The sequence below is a fragment of the Haliotis asinina genome, chromosome 9 (genome assembly GCF_037392515.1).
Source record: "Haliotis asinina isolate JCU_RB_2024 chromosome 9, JCU_Hal_asi_v2, whole genome shotgun sequence".
Classification (NCBI taxonomy): domain Eukaryota; kingdom Metazoa; phylum Mollusca; class Gastropoda; order Lepetellida; family Haliotidae; genus Haliotis; species Haliotis asinina.
In genome coordinates this window covers 45,842,197-45,862,848 of record NC_090288.1, presented here as the reverse complement: position 1 = coordinate 45,862,848, position 20,652 = coordinate 45,842,197, and the positions used below count along the sequence as shown (strand labels likewise).

At 42.4% G+C, this 20,652-nt stretch overlaps 1 protein-coding gene and 2 long non-coding RNA genes across 3 annotated transcripts; all 3 read right to left on the bottom strand.

Moving 5' to 3' along the window:
• Window positions 1–1,021: 1,021 nt before the first annotated feature.
• On the bottom strand, window positions 1,022–8,023 carry LOC137296525 (BTB/POZ domain-containing protein 6-like). The gene is made up of 3 exons (XM_067828326.1): window positions 7,929–8,023; window positions 3,173–3,448; window positions 1,022–2,440 (listed from the first exon to the last, which is right to left on the bottom strand). Exons 2-3 carry the CDS (start codon window positions 3,430–3,432, stop codon window positions 1,405–1,407), a joined length of 1,296 nt encoding a protein of 431 aa, XP_067684427.1. The 5' UTR covers window positions 3,433–3,448; window positions 7,929–8,023; the 3' UTR covers window positions 1,022–1,404.
• A 1,763-nt stretch (window positions 8,024–9,786) lies between these two features.
• Window positions 9,787–11,504, bottom strand: LOC137296167 (uncharacterized). Its single transcript, XR_010957627.1, has 3 exons — window positions 11,406–11,504; window positions 10,084–10,182; window positions 9,787–9,985 (listed from the first exon to the last, which is right to left on the bottom strand). It is a non-coding gene; the product is annotated as an uncharacterized lncRNA (long non-coding RNA).
• Window positions 11,505–16,417: 4,913 nt separating this feature from the next.
• On the bottom strand, window positions 16,418–20,387 carry LOC137296173 (uncharacterized). The gene is made up of 3 exons (XR_010957628.1): window positions 19,957–20,387; window positions 17,449–17,559; window positions 16,418–16,732 (listed from the first exon to the last, which is right to left on the bottom strand). It is a non-coding gene; the product is annotated as an uncharacterized lncRNA (long non-coding RNA).
• Window positions 20,388–20,652: the final 265 nt, after the last annotated feature.

Genomic DNA, 20,652 nt, shown 5'->3' with positions numbered 1-20,652 from the left:
CCCTGTCGATTCGAAATAAGTGTGAAGGAGCCTTTACTTTTAATTTTCGTTTTGCTTTGCAGCTGTAAATAATGTGAAGACATTTTCAGCAAAACGAGAATAACAGTTATATCGGTGGAATTTAAATTTACATCTAGGCCAACTAACCCAGTCAGCTGAAGCCAGTCCTCTAGTAATACAGCAGAGTTGTGCAGCCATGTGCAGAGTTGCAGAGTGAATTTGGTTTAATCTCGCTTTAATAATCCAGCAATACCACGGCGGAAATGGACTTCACACATTGCACCCATGTGACTTCGGCGTGACGAGCAAACGCTACAACCACTGGGTTACCACGCTCCCCGTCAAGTAGATAAGAGCTAGCCCAGTGTAAGTAAATTTTAAGTAAACAGTCTAAGTTACACTCCACCAAGCAGTCTAACAAAACCTAGTAGAAGGTCGGGTCAGGTAACCCTAGAGCGACCAATGACCCTCCAACCAAACGTGAGACGGTTAAATAGATTTAACCAATCAGACAACGGCTACTATTTAGGAATGGGAGGGACTTTCAGAACATTCAGCTCACTGACACAGATCTCTCCACAAACAAAAATCAGAATATCACACAGTCATATGATCTGCAGTATACATTTTGGGGTTTCTGTTGACATTGCTACCATTAGCTAATATTTCCGCAAGATAACATCCTTGAATATTGCCAAAACACTATTTTCAGCGACTGTTTACTCACCGTTGCCATGGTTGTACGTACGCTGTGTGCATCACCCGGAAGCGAGCATACGCTAAATAGCATTCGGAATCGTTCGCGTACGAACCTTTTCGAGAAGTTCAAAATGTATGTGCGAATGACCACTTTCGCGATTTGGTAAGCTGTGTTCTGATTGGTCAACCTCAAAGGTTACCCGACGCGACCTCCCATAAGGGTTTGTTAGACTCAGTAGTGGAGTGTAACGAAAAGTACTGAGGATAAGTTTACTTATACTGGAGCTAGCCGAGTTAATACCACACCTCCATGAAAACTCCATTTACAAGAATAGATTCATCTCTGAAAAAATCGGGTACGTCAATACATCTACAACTGATCATAACGACTACCAAAGACTAGTTTTGTTCATTCACAGTTTCACTGTTCACTGTCACTTGCTGATTGACTGGTTGGTTAGTTATTAATGCAGTACTCAATACACTGTGCCAGACAAACCATTGATCAACAGCAATGTTGATCTTACAGACAGCAATGTTGCTCTTACAGCAAACGTGGGTTGCTGAAGAAGTCTATTTACCGGGAATTATCTGTTGTCTATCCTCAAATACTGACTTAAAGACAGCCAATAACATCCCCTTGTGCAGGACAGTATCCCCTCTAATCATAATATCTTTAGTTTTGATTGTCTTCAAGTGTTCCTTTCACACACCAATCACCAAGCCATGAGTTATGTTGACGTGGCCACTGGAATAGGCAATATCACTCAACTTGTGGACGGTACATTGATCTACAGTAACAGTTTCAACAACGCCCTTTGGATCGCCCTCATGAGTTGGGGCGCCTCCTTCCATTTCGATGTATATGAAATACTCAGTGTTTCGCTTGATAAATCTGGGTTCTAGGAGCCAGTACTGGAGAATGTTATTTCCCCCCGATGGTTTGATTTTCAGTGGAAAAACCGTCTCTCGTTTAACGTCCCTAAAGTTGGCTGCCCTGTCGCAGATTCTGATATGGTAGACTATGTCTTTGTTTTGGTTGTGTCCATATAAGGAGATCCCGTACAGAATGATGTCATGGGAACAGGAGACGTCGGTTCTTCCCCAGAACGACCTCTTCCTCGTCTGAGGCATCTTCCGGTGTTCTTTATAAAACACCACGTTGTGGGTTGGTTTTGCAGATCGACGGATGAATGGAGAAGGGTCTTTCTCAGGACACAACAAACATGACATAATCTTCACATTTTCTGCATCTGTTAAAATCCCTCTCGGTACAACGTTGTCAACGTAAAACTCCTTGTCCATACTGGTGAAGGGAATCCCGTAGACTGTTTCTCCCAGGATCGATCTAAGGTTCCTGGGAGTTATCTCCCTTCCTTTCCGGGCACATTCGGCCTCCATCCATGCAATGGCAGACAAATACACGTTTTCAGCCTTAATGGAAAGGTCATCAACCAGGATGACTTTGTCAAAGCATTCGTGGCACAGCTGTGTGAAACTTTCATTGCCAAAGGATACATCTCCAAACGCAATGACGCGATCAAATGCTTTATCGTACAGATCCTTTTCATCAAACTTGTGCGCATGCTCAAGGATGAGACAGGCATTTTCTGGCGTCAGACAGTCTTCTAGGTAGGCGAGGCACAGGTTCTCAAGACCCCCAACAGCGTACTTCTTGGCCAGGTACAGCAATCCAGTCACGTTCTCAGGTGTCAGGTGAACTTTGTTTGTGTACAGGTACCTGTTAATGAAAGTTTCCATATTTAAGCCATAGTAAATGAGGTAGTCTTTGGATGAATCTGCATAACTCCCGAAACGGGAAACATAACAAAGCGCTACGAATGTCGTAAAGCCATGAAAGAGAGTTACTGAATGAGAACTAATAGTTTTAAGCCGTTTTTTTGCCACATTTCAGCAGTATCAGAAATGGCTTGGACACACTGAAGCCATTCACATATTTGATTGTCAAATCCAGTTTTAAAATGAGGATACTATAAATATCGAACGGCGTCCTATCTGATTTCCGGACTTGACAGGATAAGAAACAAACATATTCCGCTACCTTATTGTGGGTAAGCTGATTAGCCTCTAAAGAAACGTCATATCAGACGAACAAATTGTTTCTAAACATCAATTAGAATTAGAGATGCACAACAAATTCATATTTAAAGTGTAATCATATAAAACAATGTTTACATTAAATATACAACTCCGTGAAGATCGGGGCTAGAACTGATCTTCATCAACCCATGCTTATCACAAGAGGCGACTGAGGGGTGATCAGGGTCGCTGACTTAGTTGACACATGTCATCGTTTCCCATTTGGGTGATCCGATGCTCATGATATCAATCACTGGATCGTCTGGTCCAGACTCGGTTACTTACAGATCGCCGTCATTTAGCTGAGATATCACAGAGTGCCGTGTCAAGCAATAAACAAACAAACGAATGAACGCATACTACACCCACTTACGTTAACAGCTCAGAGAACGTGTCTGCATCAACATCCGATATCCTAATGGGATCTCTCTCAGCCAAAGGGCCACATAGCATGGCCTCGAACACACAACTGCGACTGATGAGCACATAGCGGTGAGCTCGGACTGTCGTTTCCTGTTTGCCAACCCGGAAGTGCACGTCACAGTATTTCTCTGTTTTCAGCATGTGGAGATTACTTTCTGCCACATTCCTCCCACTCTGCCAGTTTTCAACAAACCCAGAATCTGCAGCCATGGTAGCGGATCTGAAACTGGAAACAAAACAGCTCCATATGAGAAGGGACTGCAAGTTATTTTAAGACGGCGTGCGAGTGTGCGAGTTTAGTTTTACTTCGCTTTTAGCAATATACCACCGACCATCTGACTCTAGAAATGGATTTCACGTACTTTGCCCATGTGAAGAATCGAACCCGGGTAGTTAACGAGACACGCGAACGCAGTAAGAAATAATCACAGTCGTATCATCGTCATTGACTACAGGTGGCTAATGGCACTAAACAGCACGGAATAAGGTAACAAACGTAAGTGTGCTTAATGCCGATTTAAAAAAAGTATTCCAGTTACCTCTAGCCGTTTCAAGTTGTAAGAGGGGAAGAGGAGTAGCCTCGTCACGATTCCTCACATGGGTCAATATGTGAAGCTCACTTCTGGTGTCCCCCGCCCTGATATTCCTAGAATATTGCTAAAGCCGGCGTAAAACTACACTCAGTCACTCACTCCCTGCGACACGGGGATTTTTGTGATATATTTCGGATAGTATGCCATAGATCGTCCTGATATTGCTGGAATATTGTTAAAAGCGGAGTAAAAACACACTCACTCACTCATGTGAGAGGAAGGCGTGGGGACCGTCATAAACGACTGATATGTGTCACACTTTGGTGAAACAAATAAGCACGATAACGGTGCTGACAAACCCTAAAACATAATTCGAGTGAATTGGAATTCGGAGCCAGACTGAAATGCTTGAAAGACCTCATTTTCACAAGTATCTGATAGAGAAATCTCAAGTCACCAATACGACAATGAAATAACTTGTTACTCTAACAACTTGGTGATCTGGGACACCATACGAGTAATTGTGCTGAATCTATTACTGACTTTAAACATGACTACACGACTAACAACTCGTCTCTGAAATGATCACATTTTACTGAAAAGAGTTCATTGTTTAGAAATATAATGTAATGAAATGGAGTCCTGAAACTTTCTTCCTTTTCAGAAGCTAGGGGAATCTAGACTTGCCACTTTTCCTGTATACCTGCAGGGGCTTTCTTGAATATATTTGCTTCAGGGTCTGTACGACAAACTAACATGACTACCAAATTCATCAATTAACACAAAATCCCCTCAACCATCCTTTGATGATCTTCTATCGGTCGATGTCAAAACGAAATGGCCACACTAAACAAGAAACGAAGAAAGCAGTGAGAGCGCCTCATTTATTTTATTCTCAAACCACACATGACTATATGTCAAGACGGGTGACTTTAATTTTCAGAACAGTTAGCTGTTCCTTTATCATGTTATGTCATGCATTGTTTCAGCTGTTCCAGGTACTGGTGTCCACATTTTAAAAAAAAAACATCGATGTAAAATCGGGCATGATCTTTCTTCAAAGATTACACTGATTTTCACCCTTACTAAGAACCTGTTCAGGGTTATGACGTTCAGAACCTCTGACAGACCTTGTGTGACATTTATAAATTTGAAAACGTGAAGATCCAGGTTAGAAACGAACTTCAGTAACCCATGCTCGTCGTAAGAGGCGACTAACGGGATCTGGTGGTCAGGCTTGCTGACTTGGTTCACATACATCATCGTATCGCAGTTGCGTAGATCTATGTTCATGCTATTGATCACTGGATTGTCTGGTTAAGAGGCGATTATTTGCAGTCATATAGGTGGAATATTGCTTTGTAGTTCGCAAAAGTAACTCACTCACTCCAAATTCGACACATTAATAACAAAATAATTTGTCAGATGCACTTTATGCTAGAGGCAACAATATATTCACGTGGGAAATTAACTGTTGAAAATATGGAATACCTTTGTATGTATTTGTGATAGATGCTACGAATAGGCAAGCTGTGCTAACATTTCCCGAGCATTTGTCTGTGTCTGATTGTGAGTCGTAGGCTCTTATCTTGAAATTAATACATAAGCCCCTTTAAATGGACATATAGTATCCAGATATGACCACCTGGTCCCTCATAAGACTATCATAAGGTTATGGGTATGCTGGGTAAGTAATTTAGTTTGACCAACGTACATATAAGAGCATAATAAAGTATGATGAACAAATAGCCATATAATACATTGACATTAATACACAGTGACTGTATGTTAGATTATCACGTCTGTAATTATGTTCTGAATCAAATTCTTGCTCTTTTTTAGCATTCAGATCTATTAGTTAAAACTTTTCTCGTGGCATTCTTATCTTCTATACTGTAACATAGGAGGTACAAATACTACGAGATCTTAGGCTTACGACAACTTTGTGAAACAGGACCCTGTATGACAGGTATTGGTATATATATATCAAAAGTTACATGTGTTTGGTGTAATGGTGATTTACGTCACAGATTGTTTATAGATGTGTTCTTGAAACGTGACAGGCATAGAGATCGTATAAATTAGAAATTCAAAACGGCAAATAAGAATTTATGCCAGTACAGCTATCCCCTAAAATGACTGAAATTGTAACTTTCTGGATATCCGTTATTGGTATTGTCCTTATCAGCTGTACAGACAATGTAAGTTGAATCTAAGTTCGGTCATTAAGGCCTAAGATGCTTCGGTGAAAGATCCTTTATCAGACGATAATATGCTCTTTTTGCATTGTGTTACAATGCCTTAGCGTCACTGCGCCATTCTAGTCTGCCTCTACGTAATCGAACACTTTCGTAGTACGTCATGTCAGTTGTCATCGCCTCGTACAGCCTGCTACAGTAAACTACTCAGTTGCATTCTGTTGCTTGGTTTGCAGTTGCGTCACTCAGCTGACTTCACTGGTGAAAACATTGCGTTTATGTTTATTGACGCACGAAACGTCTCAGTTCGACTCACAACGGTAACGTTTGCAATGTTTACATTCCAAAATGCAGTTGTGGAATGAGGCTTGTAAAAACTTTAGAGGTTTTACAAAATGAAAGAAATATGAAAAGGAAGTCTACTTGGCCACTCCATTTGCAGAATAACAGGCATAATTTAGGGGCAACCCTTATCCCACGTGGAAGACCTGACACAGTATACATGACATGAATGAAAGTGGACAGGCTAGCAATAGTAAGATTCCAGTGCTAGGTTTATATAGGGTAGGAGGCTTGTCTCTCATATCATAACTTTCTAAATATACATTTGAAAGTTCAATGAGAAAATCTAATTCAGTTTGAAATGCTAAAAATGCTGAAATCCTGTGATATACCTCTAATCTGTATCTGCGTTGGGCTTTTGAAATGTTAAAACTATGAAAATCTCTTAGTTGTATCAGACACAAATCACCAATAAATGCAACAATAAAACACAAGTTTAAACATAGTCATGCTTGTGGCAACATCCTGTGGCTGATATTGATTATGACTTTCCCATCATTGCCGTGAACACTGCGCACTTAAAGTGGCAATGGTTTAGACACAGAACTTTAGAAAATATTATCAAAAGAGAAAGATACAGAATTGGTTGTGTTGTTTGCTGTTTGTTGTTTTGCTTGTTGTGTTTTGTTTACCTTTAAGTGGTGATGTTTCTATGTGGCTGTTTAAGGGTGGGTTTGATATTTTGACTGTGTGTTTTCCCATACTAGGTCTATATCCTGGCAATGTAGGAGCGAATTTCATAAAATGATACACAGTATAATACTGATAGTAGTTTTACCAGAAAACTCTCTATATTTACAAATTTACAAAGGGTTGTTCCACAATTTGACACACACTTTTCTAGTCCTATCTTAATGACCCACATTACAAGATGTTCTACTTACCACAACCTTAAAAACTGTTTGATTCAAGGAGGCACATGGTCATGGCTTGGTCATATGTGGGACCTACGTATTAAGGAATATATTTTAATTTGATCCCTAAGATTACACCTGCCAGCAGGAACTCCATAGAAGATATTTTCCCATCCAGAACAAAACAGTTCTGACAACGTTCCTACCGAGAGCATTATCCATGTTAACGCTTCATATTACGGCATTCGTATTAACTAAATTAATCTCGAATATATAATTTCTGAATATTTCGACAGACGTTTCTCCAAAGTGAACAAGATGGATGTTTTCAACCTAGTATCGCCCTTGCATAAATGCAGTGGCTCTGAAATGGTCTGGCAAGCAGTGTTTTTTTCAGGTTAACAGTGGTTAAAACATCCAATGCTATGACCTTTCCTCTACGAGGGATAACTCTACAAGCAAAGCAACATAATGGTCCTATGACTTTAATGAAGGGTTCAATGCAATCGGTTGAAAAATATCGCAGCACTAAAAGTACATTTGAATTCAGATTCTCATCTTAGATCTGCTGATCGTGGATAAAGCACCGATGCGGAATACTTGGTGGCCCTAAAAAGCAATACGATATAAAACAGTCGCCACGATGTCATTGATGAGACAGTGAAAACAGGAGCTCACAACTCATTTAAAAATCAACAACATGAAAATAACAACCAACAGTAAAATGTTCCACAGGTACATCACACATGTATAAGTACATTAGCTTAAAGGTATTTTACCTTGAGCACACACTCGAAACCTCAATACGTTCGAAGAAAAGCGTCTTGTCTGTTGTATATACACAAGGTGAAGGTGACTCACGTGACCGCTCACCTTCCAAGCTCCGTACCCGTCACAGCCCTGTCCTGGAGCTTACTATATGCACCAACGGGACATCAGATTAAACAGATTCAAGTTTAAAGAACAGTCTGGTTGTGCTGACGTGGCACTACACCCAAACCATGGCCTGTCTGCGCTGGTGTAATATTATACTCGAACCACGGCCTGACTGTACTAGTGTAGCATTATATCTGAACCACATATCTGGTTGTGCTGACGTAGCATAATAACCGAACCACGGTTTGGCTGTGCAGGTGTAGCACTATACCCGAGCCACTGTCTGGCAGTGCTGGTGTAGCATTTTACCCAAACCTGGGTCTGTCTGTGCTGGTGTAGCATTGTACCCGAACCAAGGTTTGGCTGTACTGGTGTAGCATTTTACCCAAACCTGGGTCTGATTGTGCTGGTGTAGCATTGTACCCGAACCAAGGTTTGGCTGTGCTGGTGTAGCATTTTACCCAAACCTGGGTCTGACTGTGCTGGTGTAGCATTGTACCCGAACCAAGGTTTGGCTGTGCTGGTGTAGCATTATACCCGAACCACGGTCTGGCTGTACTGCATTATATCTTCACCAGTCTGGCTGTGCTGGTATAGCATTATAAACGAACAACAACCTGGCTGTGCTGCTGTAGCATTATACCCGAACCAGGGTCTGCCTGTGTGGTGTAGCATTATACCCGAAACAAGGTCTGACTGTGCTGGTGTAGCATTTTACCCGAACAAGGTCTGACTGTGCAGGTGTAGCACTATACCCGCACCACTGTCTGGCTGTGCTGGTGTAGCATTTTATCCCAACCTGGGTCTGGCTGTGCTGGTGTAGCATTATACCCAAACCAAGGTTTGGCTGTACTGGTGTAGTATTATACCCGAACCAAGGTCTGGCTGTACTGGTGTAGCAAAGTACCCGAACCAAGGTCTGGCTGTGCTTGTGTAGCATTATACCCGAACCACTGTCTGTCTGTGCTGGTGTAGCACTATACCCGAACCAAGGTCTGGCTGTGCTGGTGTAGCATTATACCCGAAACAAGGTCTGACTGTGCTGGTGTAGCATTTTACCCGAACAAGGTCTGACTGTGCAGGTGTAACACTATACCCGAACCACTGTCTGGCTGTGCTGGTGTAGCATTTTACCCGAACCAGGGTCTGGCTGTGTTGGTGTAGCATTGTACCCGAACCAAGGTCTGGCTGTGTTGGTGTAGCATTATACCCGAACCAAGACCTGACTGTGTTTGTGTGGCACTATACCCGAACCAAGACCTGACTGTGTTTGTGTAGCACTATACCCGAACCAAGACCTGACTGTGTTTGTGTAGCACTATACCCGAACCAAGACCTGACTGTGTTTGTGCAGCATTATACCCGAACCAAGGTCTGACTGTGTTTGTGTAGCACTATACCCGAACCAAGGTCTGACTGTGTTTGTGTAGCACTATACCCGAACCAAGGTCTGACTGTGTTTGTGTAGCACTATACCCGAACCAAGGTCTGACTGTGTTTGTGTAGCACTATACCCGAACCAAGGTCTGGCTGTGTTTGTGTAGCAGCACACTGAAACCATGGCCCGACTGCCCTGGCCGAGCATCCCCGAAATATGTCCTCTAAACCCTAAACTATGAAACGAACTTATTTAATGGTTAAATCTCCAGTTTATTCACCCGTTTTCTGACACAAGGAAAATAAGTTATATATATATATATGATTTGATTAATTGTAAAATTTGATCTCAGCAAAATACAACATGACAAGCTAACAAGGTCCGGATCTTGAATGAAAATTTTAATCCCAAAAATGTTTTAGAAACATTCCTTCAATATCAGGGCGAGCGAAATGGGCCGGTCTACATGAAAACATCTGTATGGTCCTTTCCAGTTTTGACATTTACTTTGCCGAGAGGAAGAAGTCTTCGGAAAACTGCTGACTCAGCTTCTGGGCTGGAAAGCAGGTTTGGAGACTGGAGCTGAAAAATATAATAAACAATTAAAACAAAATTCTTTTAAATAAAAATGATTATGTAAACTCATGGCACTTATGGCTGCTGGAGAAATATTGACATACGTCTAGGCCTTGGGCGTGGATCCTGTGGGCGTGGCCTTGGAACAGGGGGTGATGTTGGGTTTCCTTGAGGAGGCGGTGGAGGGAACCAGCTTTTTTGTCCTGCAACAGAAAATAAATGTGATAGTTCATGGACAGGTACATAATATAATTCACGCTTTAATACACAATAAAGCGTTTCGTTTAAAAATGAATGAAAATTAGAAAGCGTGAAATCGTTATTCAAATATTATCTCAGCTGTTGTTTTGGGGTTGTTTTTTTTGTTTGTTTGTTTGGGGTTTTTTTACATCGAAAAGTTGTAAGCAACGATTTCCAGGATAACTTATTGTGTGAATTTGGAAGTCATCCGTGAGGGATGAACACACATACCAAATTTAAATCGAACAACAGCCCAGCCCACGTACTCTGACCATTTTAAACGGACACGATACTCACGACGGCAAGCTATGTAGACACACTGCATTTTAGAAAACAATCGAACTAATATATTATCCTAAGTACTAATCCTATTGGAAAAGGGGGATCGATTTCCACCCGTGATTCGAACCCACCTTTTCAGACTTTAATAAAAGTAAATGAATTGGTTGCGAAGATTCACATGGGAGGATACTAGAGAGGAGGAAATGCTCCCGACACAGTGCAATGTTCTTGTGGAGCATCCCAAATCAGTTTCTCAATTCTCGAGGACATATTAGCTTTCTTCGCTGCATATACTATGCATTAACGCATTAAAAGTTCAGACTCACATAAATAAAGCATTGACTATACGCTATGTGTATAAATATGGGCACATCGAAATTTTTCAACTAACTTGGGAGAAACAACTGCAAACCTTATGCTGATGAATTGCAGGAGCAGTATGCATAAAATGGCTGAAAAACATGCAAAAAATGTTGTGCATGTGAACAGCTGATTTTTGTGAAAGGTATAGCTGGGATTCGCTGAGCTTCATCACTTATTGATCATGACCTCATGATAATAATCTTTTCAATGTCACGAATTTGTTTTACAATACATCAGTTCATGTGTCAACAAAACCTTGAAACGATTTGGGTAGTATTTTGCAAATCCCATTTAGAACGACAGGAACCCGATATCGTATTGTAGGTAAAACATAGACCATTGATCTACTCTATTAATATATACGACGTGCGTGTAGATCTATGATCTGTGTTTAACCCACAGTGCGATATCGGGTCTACTGTGTTTAGAACAGCTGACTGAAGTTAGTAAATACAAAATCTACACTATCGTGAGTCTGAACTTTGGGTGGGTAGTACTGAGTATATGTTCACGAGATCATATGCATATTGTGACCACCTACCTTTCCCAGACATGCTGCCGTCAGTTCAGCCTTACCGATCAGAGCCGAATGAAAACCGAACGCCAGACGCTGATCGTGTCAGTTGCGTGGATCTATTTTTAGCATGTTGGCCTTCCCCAGCGCAGCGGGCCTGGGAGCAAACCTGGGTATTTCCCACTCTCAGCAAATTACTACGCGTCAGGCGAACTGGATCGAAGTTGAAAAGACCCGCTTAAGGAAACATTTGTAGTGTGTTCTCCATATTGTTTTGCAGTTTATTCAATTTGCTAGAACTGAGACAGCAGGGGTCTGTGCATATTTAGACACAAGCGACTCTATCGGTCCGGGTTTTCATTTCTCTTCCCTGAACATGTTTACAATCCCTCCTGTGATGTGTAGCTGAGTTCTCGCAAGTTCTCAATTCCCCAGCAAACCACCTGGTCTTTTCTCTCATATGTTAACGTCCCTGTCAACGTGTGCGTTCGTATGTGGTGGAAAGGAGGGTTTGATGGACGGGCGGGGGCATTGGCTGGATATATACAAGAGAGAAAGTGTATATATTTCCATAGGCCGGGGTGGGTGGAGGTGGGGCGTATGCACTTTTAAGGGCACGTAGTCTACAACTCAACATGAGCACCTCAACTTGAACTTTAATTAACTTAAAATTCTGCTACTTAAAAGGAGCTACAGGTAAAACACTGGCTTCCAGTATTCATTAATTGACAGTCCTCTGCATGGCCTCCTTGATACTCCGCTTTCAGTGTGGAACTCAAGATTACATATTACATGTTAGGGAAGAACTCACTTTAAAAAATGTTGTTGGTCCGTGTGTCACTGTGCCTGTTGTACACAGTCTATGTCAATGGAGGGAACAGACATTCAAGACGGTTCCTGTGCAGATACAGAAAGAAGTCTTGCAACTCTGGGTATGGTCGAATGAGTATGTAGGTCTTGTTGCACAAATCTGATGAAAGTTGTGTCGTGTATCTCTCTCTTCAACGCCTGCAGCACTTGCCGATAGTGACCCATTGTTTTCCCTGTCAATAGGGATGTAGCCAAGGAAAGGAGTCTATCTCTGTACTTGCCATGTATGGTGAAATACCGTTTGTAAGGCCTGGGACATGTTCTGAAAGTACCGTCCAAGTAGATCACAGACGGCGCTAGAGCCTCTCCAAATTTTCATATGTGACAATCAGAGCTGCACCCCAATCGTTGTCCAAGTGTGCTAGGTGTGCAAGCAATCTATCCTCTGGCCAGGCTCTTGTCCAGTTCCTTCCCCTCCCGTGCACCGCTCTTGGCTATATTCCAGGAACATCACGGAGGGGAACACCACAAATGGGCTTCACACATGGTACCCATGTGATAATTCGCACCCGGTGTTCGGAGTGACGAGCAAGGCTACCCCACTGCCAATACAATAAAAAAGAACTCATCCTATCAATATATGATGGTAATAGTGTCCATTTATATAGCGCCAAACTCCACAATCCAGTAGCACAGCTGGTTGTTGCTTTATCGTGTATTCATGTAGTCCACCAGAAATACGTCCAAATATAAACCGATACACATACAAGCAGTATACGTATCATCTCTAGTACCAAACATCTGTCGTTTCACGCTGTGCTCGCCAGAATTCCGGCGACCCCAAAACATGTCGGCGGTCTGTAAGTAAGGTGTCTAGACAGGACAATCCATTGACGGACAATATGAGCATTGGACTATTCATGCCTTGACAAAGACGTCGAATTTTACAACGTGAACCCTCTGTCTCCTTTTATGACGAGCCCAGGTTGATGAAGTTCGAACCCAGACGTGGACATAATGGCGATGGTGATGATGATGATTAATCAGACCACAACGAGTCAGCTGGATAAATCTTTGGTTATGCAGCGAATCAACGTTAATCGGAGTTCTGGTGGTGCGCAACCGGATATCGAAAAGTGCCAAATTACGAAACTTGTTGAAATACTGTGTCAAAGTTTCAGAATCGAAGTTACAAAACATACTGTCACAAAATTCACTATTTCTACATGTGCCTAATGACAAATATGCCTAAGGACAACGGTTGATAAAGGAGTACGTTTCTATGGCTATCAAGTGATACGTGAAGATTCGGATTTGCACTGGTCTTCAGCAACCTTGGTTTGTAAGTGACGAACATATCGGGTGATCAGGCTCGCTGATTTGATTGACACGTGTAACTGTATCCCAGTTGCCCATATCGACGCTCATGATACCACGACTAACAGGATCGGGGGACCAGGCTCACTGATTTGATTGATACGTGTAACTGTATCCCAGTTGCCCATATCGACGCTCATGATACCACGACTAACAGGATCGGGTGACCAGGCTCACTGATTTGATTGATACGTGTAACTGTATCCCAGTTGCCCATATCGACGCTCATGATACCGTGACTAACAGGATCGGGTGACCAGGCTCACTGATTTGATTGATACGTGTAACTGTATCCTAGTTGCCCATATCGACGCTCATGATACCACGACTAACAGGATCGGGGGACCAGGCTCACTGATTTGATTGATACGTGTAACTGTATCCTAGTTGCCCATATCGACGCTCATGATACCACGACTAACAGGATCGGGGGACCAGGCTCACTGATTTGATTGATACGTGTAACTGTATCCTAGTTGCCCATATCGACGCTCATGATACCACGACTAACAGGATCGGGTGACCAGGCTCACTGATTTGATTGATACGTGTAACTGTATCCTAGTTGCCCATATCGACGCTCATGATACCACGACTAACAGGATCGGGTGACCAGGCTCACTGATTTGATTGATACGGGTAACTGTATCCTAGTTGCCCATATCGACGCTCATGATACCACGACTAACAGGATCGGGTGACCAGGCTCACTGATTTGATTGATACGTGTAACTGTATCCTAGTTGCCCATATCGACGCTCATGATACCACGACTAACAGGATCGGGGGACCAGGCTCACTGATTTGATTGATACGTGTAACTGTATCCTAGTTGCCCATATCGACGCTCATGATACCACGACTAACAGGATCGGGTGACCAGGCTCACTGATTTGATTGATACGTGTAACTGTATCCCAGTTGCCCAAATCGACGCTCATGATACCACGACTAACAGGATCGGGGGACCAGGCTCACTGATTTGATTGACACGAGTAACTGTATCCTAGTTGCCCATATCGACGCTCATGATACCACGACTAACAGGATCGGGTGACCAGGCTCACTGATTTGATTGATACGTGTAACTGTATCCTAGTTGCCTATATCGACGCTCATGATACCGTGACTAACAGGATCGGGGGACCAGGCTCACTGATTTGATTGATACGTGTAACTGTATCCTAGTTGCCTATATCGACGCTCATGATACCACGACTAACAGGATCGGGTGACCAGGCTCACTGATTTGATTGATACGTGTAACTGTATCCTAGTTGCCCATATCGACGCTCATGATACCGTGACTAACAGGATCGGGTGACCAGGCTCACTGATTTGATTGATACGTGTAACTGTATCCTAGTTGCCCATATCGACGCTCATGATACCGTGACTAACAGGATCGGGTGACCAGGCTCACTGATTTGATTGATACGTGTAACTGTATCCTAGTTGCCCATATCGACGCTCATGATACCGTGACTAACAGGATCGGGGGACCAGGCTCACTGATTTGATTGATACGTGTAACTGTATCCTAGTTGCCCATATCGACGCTCATGATACCACGACTAACAGGATCGGGTGACCAGGCTCACTGATTTGATTGATACGGGTAATTGTATCCTAGTTGCCCATATCGACGCTCATGATACCGTGACTAACAGGATCGGGTGACCAGGCTCACTGACTTGGTTGACACGTGTAACTGTATCCTAGTTGCCCATATCGACGCTCATGATACCGTGACTAACAGGATCGGGGGACCAGGCTCACTGATTTGATTGATACGTGTAACTGTATCCTAGTTGCCCATATCGACGCTCATGATACCACGACTAACAGGATCGGGTGACCAGGCTCACTGATTTGATTGATACGTGTAACTGTATCCTAGTTGCCCATATCGACGCTCATGATACCACGACTAACAGGATCGGGTGACCAGGCTCACTGATTTGATTGATACGTGTAACTGTATCCTAGTTGCCCATATCGACGCTCATGATACCACGACTAACAGGATCGGGGGACCAGGCTCACTGATTTGATTGATACGTGTAACTGTATCCTAGTTGCCCATATCGACGCTCATGATACCACGACTAACAGGATCGGGTGACCAGGCTCACTGATTTGATTGATACGTGTAACTGTATCCTAGTTGCCCATATCGACGCTCATGATACCACGACTAACAGGATCGGGTGACCAGGCTCACTGATTTGATTGATACGTGTAACTGTATCCCAGTTGCCCATATCGACGCTCATGATACCACGAATAACAGGATCGGGTGACCAGGCTCACTGATTTGATTGATACGTGTAACTGTATCCTAGTTGCCCATATCGACGCTCATGATACCACGACTAACAGGATCGGGTGACCAGGCTCACTGATTTGATTGATACGTGTAATTGTATCCTAGTTGCGCATATCGACGCCCATGATACCGTGACTAACAGGATCGGGGCATCAGGCTCACTGACTTGGTTGACACATGTCATCGGTTCCCAGTTGCGATGCTCAAGGTGTTGATCTCTGGAGTGTCTGGTCCAGACACGATTATTTACAGACCGCCGCCATATAGCTGTATGTGAGTGCGGCTGATGGTATGTTCGAATCCCAGAGTTGACTGGATTCTGATGCAGCACTAGTTTTCATGAGGATACGGCGCAAATTATTCACTCATTCACCACTTCCTGTTATAATGACCACAGATCTCGTATCCTAATCGATGCTCGTAGATCGATGCTCATGATGTCAATCACTGGTCCTGAATCAATTATTCACATGACTGGAATATTGCACGGTTAAGCAGCATACAAACACAAACATACGACCAATGTAAATTCAATTTTCATTAACTTAATACTTTCAGCAATATAAGTTTTCACATCTACACTTAATGCCGGGATCTGTCCAAAGACAACAGTTATCTCTTAGATTCTTATTCCAACATAACGACATTGTATGTCCTCAATGCCATTTTGTAATAATATCAAGTCCGTTCGTGACCAGCTCGTGTTATTCCGGCACAAACCGTCTTGGACGTAACGGAAAGGGGCGAGTGGTGACGAATGTAATGAGCTATGCCGAGTGTGACTTCGGGAAGCCGCCGCCTCCGCTTGTTGTGTGTGTAGCTTTTATCAGCCGGGGTGCTGAAATATAGAAACATACGGTGATTTTACGCCGTTGGCAAAACTTCATTTGTAGAGATTTCAGATGATCCTTTGAGGCAAATTCGTGACTCTTCATAACTGAGTGAGTGAGTGAGTGAGTGAGTTAAACCTGAACGTCATATCTGCAATTTTTCAGCAAATTGTGACGAAAACAGTTGATACATTAACAAGGAATACATTTATACTATAAAATCTGTTATCAAATGACAGTAAAATAAAGAGGTTTTACTTGAACCTACCATGTTATTATTAAAAGATATCTCTAGATGGTATAGATATGAAAACGGGCTATTGATCGTCAGCAACTGAAGGTAGATCACCACACTGGGGACAATGAGAGATCGAGGGTTAGGCTTTAGTGTGGTTCAGGGACTATGAGTGAGTGCGTGACTTTAGTTTTACGCCGCACTCAGCAATATTCCAGCTTTATGGTGGCGGTATGTAAATAATCGGGTCTGGATCAGACAGTCCAATGATTAAAAGAATGAGCATCGATCTGCGCAATTGGGAAACGATGACATGTGTCAACCAAGTCAGCTAACCTGACCACCCGATCCCGTTAGTCGCCTCTCACAACATATTCGGCTTTTATGGCAAGCATGGGTTGCTGAAGGACTATTCTACCCTGGGACCTTCACCTGTCTTCGGGGACTATGCACTGAATGAAACAGCCTCGCAGAGGAATATGAATTTACCTGGTGGTTGCCTCGGTGGTGGCTGCTGTGGAGGCGGTCGGGGTGGTGGCTGCTGTGGAGGTGGTCGGGGTGGAGGGGCCGATCCCTTGTTTCCGATGGGCACATATTGTCCTGTAACAAAATGCACGGTTCATCAGTTGCAGATATAGGAGGGGGGTATACTGAAGCACAAAATCAAGCACGCACCTGATACTTAGGGAATAAGTCCTCAAACAAAAATGGCCAAATATTCTGAAATGTAAATTGATTACAAGTCACCAGCATGACGCCGTCGGTTCCAAATGAATTCCCGTGCTTCAAATACTCAACAAAACCCGGTCATTGGCCAACACATGACGTTTATCTCCTAACTGATTTCTCCATTTGGACTACAATCTCATCGCGTGACAATACAGACAACGCCTTATGTTCTCCCCAAAACATTTGTTGTCTGTCTGCTACAATAGATTTGTAAAGCAAATGATCAAAGAAAAATAGTTTATTTAGCAGTAAATAAATGAGTATGGTTTTACTTCGCTTTTAGGAATATTCCAGCAATATCACGGCATTAGGACACCAGAAATGGGCTTTACACATTGTACCCAAGTAGGGAATCGAAACCGGGTCTTCGGAATCACGAACGGACGCCTTAACCACTGGGCTACCCCCGCCGTCCCGTTTATTAAATGAAAGCTCATAGGCTCATAATACAGGTAGGGTTTGGTATATGAATTACACAGGGTATGTAGAGATCGTCTTTATTTGTTTTATTTGTCCATTGTTTGTTGTTCATATCCAGTCAGTTCCTGGTTCGTGTGTGAATTTCAGTGAATTTCGCAGTGAATTTATTACGGTCAAGAACCCTGCCTGTCGATGACAGTAACATTATATTACATTCAAGGGGTCACTCAATGATAGAAAAATGATAACAGAGAAGAAAATACAATTATCCTTCATATACTGCAAAATCCATTCTTTGAATATAGATTATTTGCACAAAGTCGACTTTTAACGGGTTGTAATATCTTAGTACAATGATAGATCAGTTCAACTGACTTAAACCATCATAGTCGCATGAGTGTTTACAGTTAAAAGCTGGTGTTAGGGGATTTTTGAAAAGTGTTTTCTTTCTGCGTAAGAAGGCATATGCACTGTGTAGGTGTTGCCATAGCAACATGTATACTTTTGTTTGGTCGCAGTTCACTACACTGGGTGCAACTTCTTATGTATTTCCTTTCATACGTCATTCTAGTTTATAAATATCATAAAAAACTTTACATGCATGGACTGCTCCTCCGCTTTGAATGTCGCCCACAATACAGCCGGTTCACTCTCAGTGTTTTCTGGTGCATTTCCAATACAATACACCTCTCTAGCCTATATCTTGTCAACTGTCGACTGTCGACTGACGACTGTGTACATTGTAAACGAAACCGTCAGGGCCGAACTAACTGCAGCTCTCGGATCGTGGGAAGATAGGGTGCATACTATTTCAGCACACATATACATCGTAACATGTATGAAGTGTTATGCAAACTATTTGCTATGGTTTACGCCGCATTTAGCAATGTTCCAACAATATCACGGTGGGGGAAACGAGAAATGGGCTTCACACATTGTACCCGTGTGAGGAATCAAACCAGGGACTTCAGCGTGACGAACGAACGCTTCAACCATTTGACTACTCCACCGCCTTGATATGGTTGTAGAATTCAGAGATTATAGAAATTTCGGGCTCACTACATGAATCACTCTCGTACTTCCTCTTACCCAAACGTAATTCACCGTGAAATGAATTACAATCGGCGTTTTATAGAGTAAGTACGGTAGTTCTTATATGTACATATTCCTCAACAAGTTGAACAAGCGCTCTTTGTTACAGTTGGATTGTTTTACGACTACTAAAACATGCAACAGATTGTTTCAAAGATTCATTCAAAACACATACGTATATACAAACACATACACATACACATACATATACATATACACATACATATACACATACAAATACATATACACATACTTATACACACACACACACATACAAATACATATACACATACTTATACACACACACATACAAATACATATACACATACTTATACACACACACATACAAATACATATACACATACGCATATACACATACACATACATATACACATACATACACACATACACATACACATACAAATACATATACACATAAGCATATACATATACACATACACATACATATACACATACACATACACAGACACACACATACACATACACATACACTTACGCATACACTTACACATACACATACACATACATATACACATACACATAAGCATATACATATACATGGGGATTAGGTTTGCTGCTGAAATGGATGAACACAATGCAATATTTAAAAAAAGACAGAAGACTAAAAGTTCTTTTGACGATTTACACTATGCAGCACAAGGGCGGGGATAGCGGTTGTGACTTGAAGTTACAGAAACTGTAAAAGCCGAGATAAATTATTATCTCACTACCCACCTTTACCAGACATCGTGACAGTCAGTCGTGTCTTGTCGCCAACAGCCGATGTGAGCAGAGCAATGGCAGGTTACAGCTGTCTGGCGTGGAGCTATTTTTAGCATGCTGGGTATTTCCTGCTATTCCCTCAATCTTGGGTTTCTTGGAAAACGATTTCGTGAGGCTCTCTCATGTGTGTTGAGGGTCATGTTGGTTCATCGTTTGTCAAGGTATAGTTTTCTACACTGTAACAGTTTGTTTCTTAACGCCGCACTCGGCAATATTCCAGTTACATGGCGGCGATCTGTATATAATCCAGTCTGGACAAGTAAACTCAGCGATCAATATCACAAGCATCGATCTACGTAGTTGAGATAAACTGTTTAAAAGCAGACATATTCCACTAATAGCGACTGCGGGTAAATACTCGAGACGGACCAAGTCGATCCAGTAATCAATATCACGAGCAGCGGTCTATGCGGATCGGTGACATGTGTCAACCAAGTCAGCAGGCATGACCACCCAATACCACTACCTCTTACGACAAGCATGGGTTGCTAAAGACCAATTGTAATCCGGAAATTCACGGGCACTATGTCCCTGGGGGGAATTTAGAAAGACAAAGAAAGAAAGACACATTTCTCCAGTGTTAAAGAAACTTAACTGGTTTAAGTTGGCGTGCAGAATCACTAATATATAGTGCTCCCGTTAACCTTC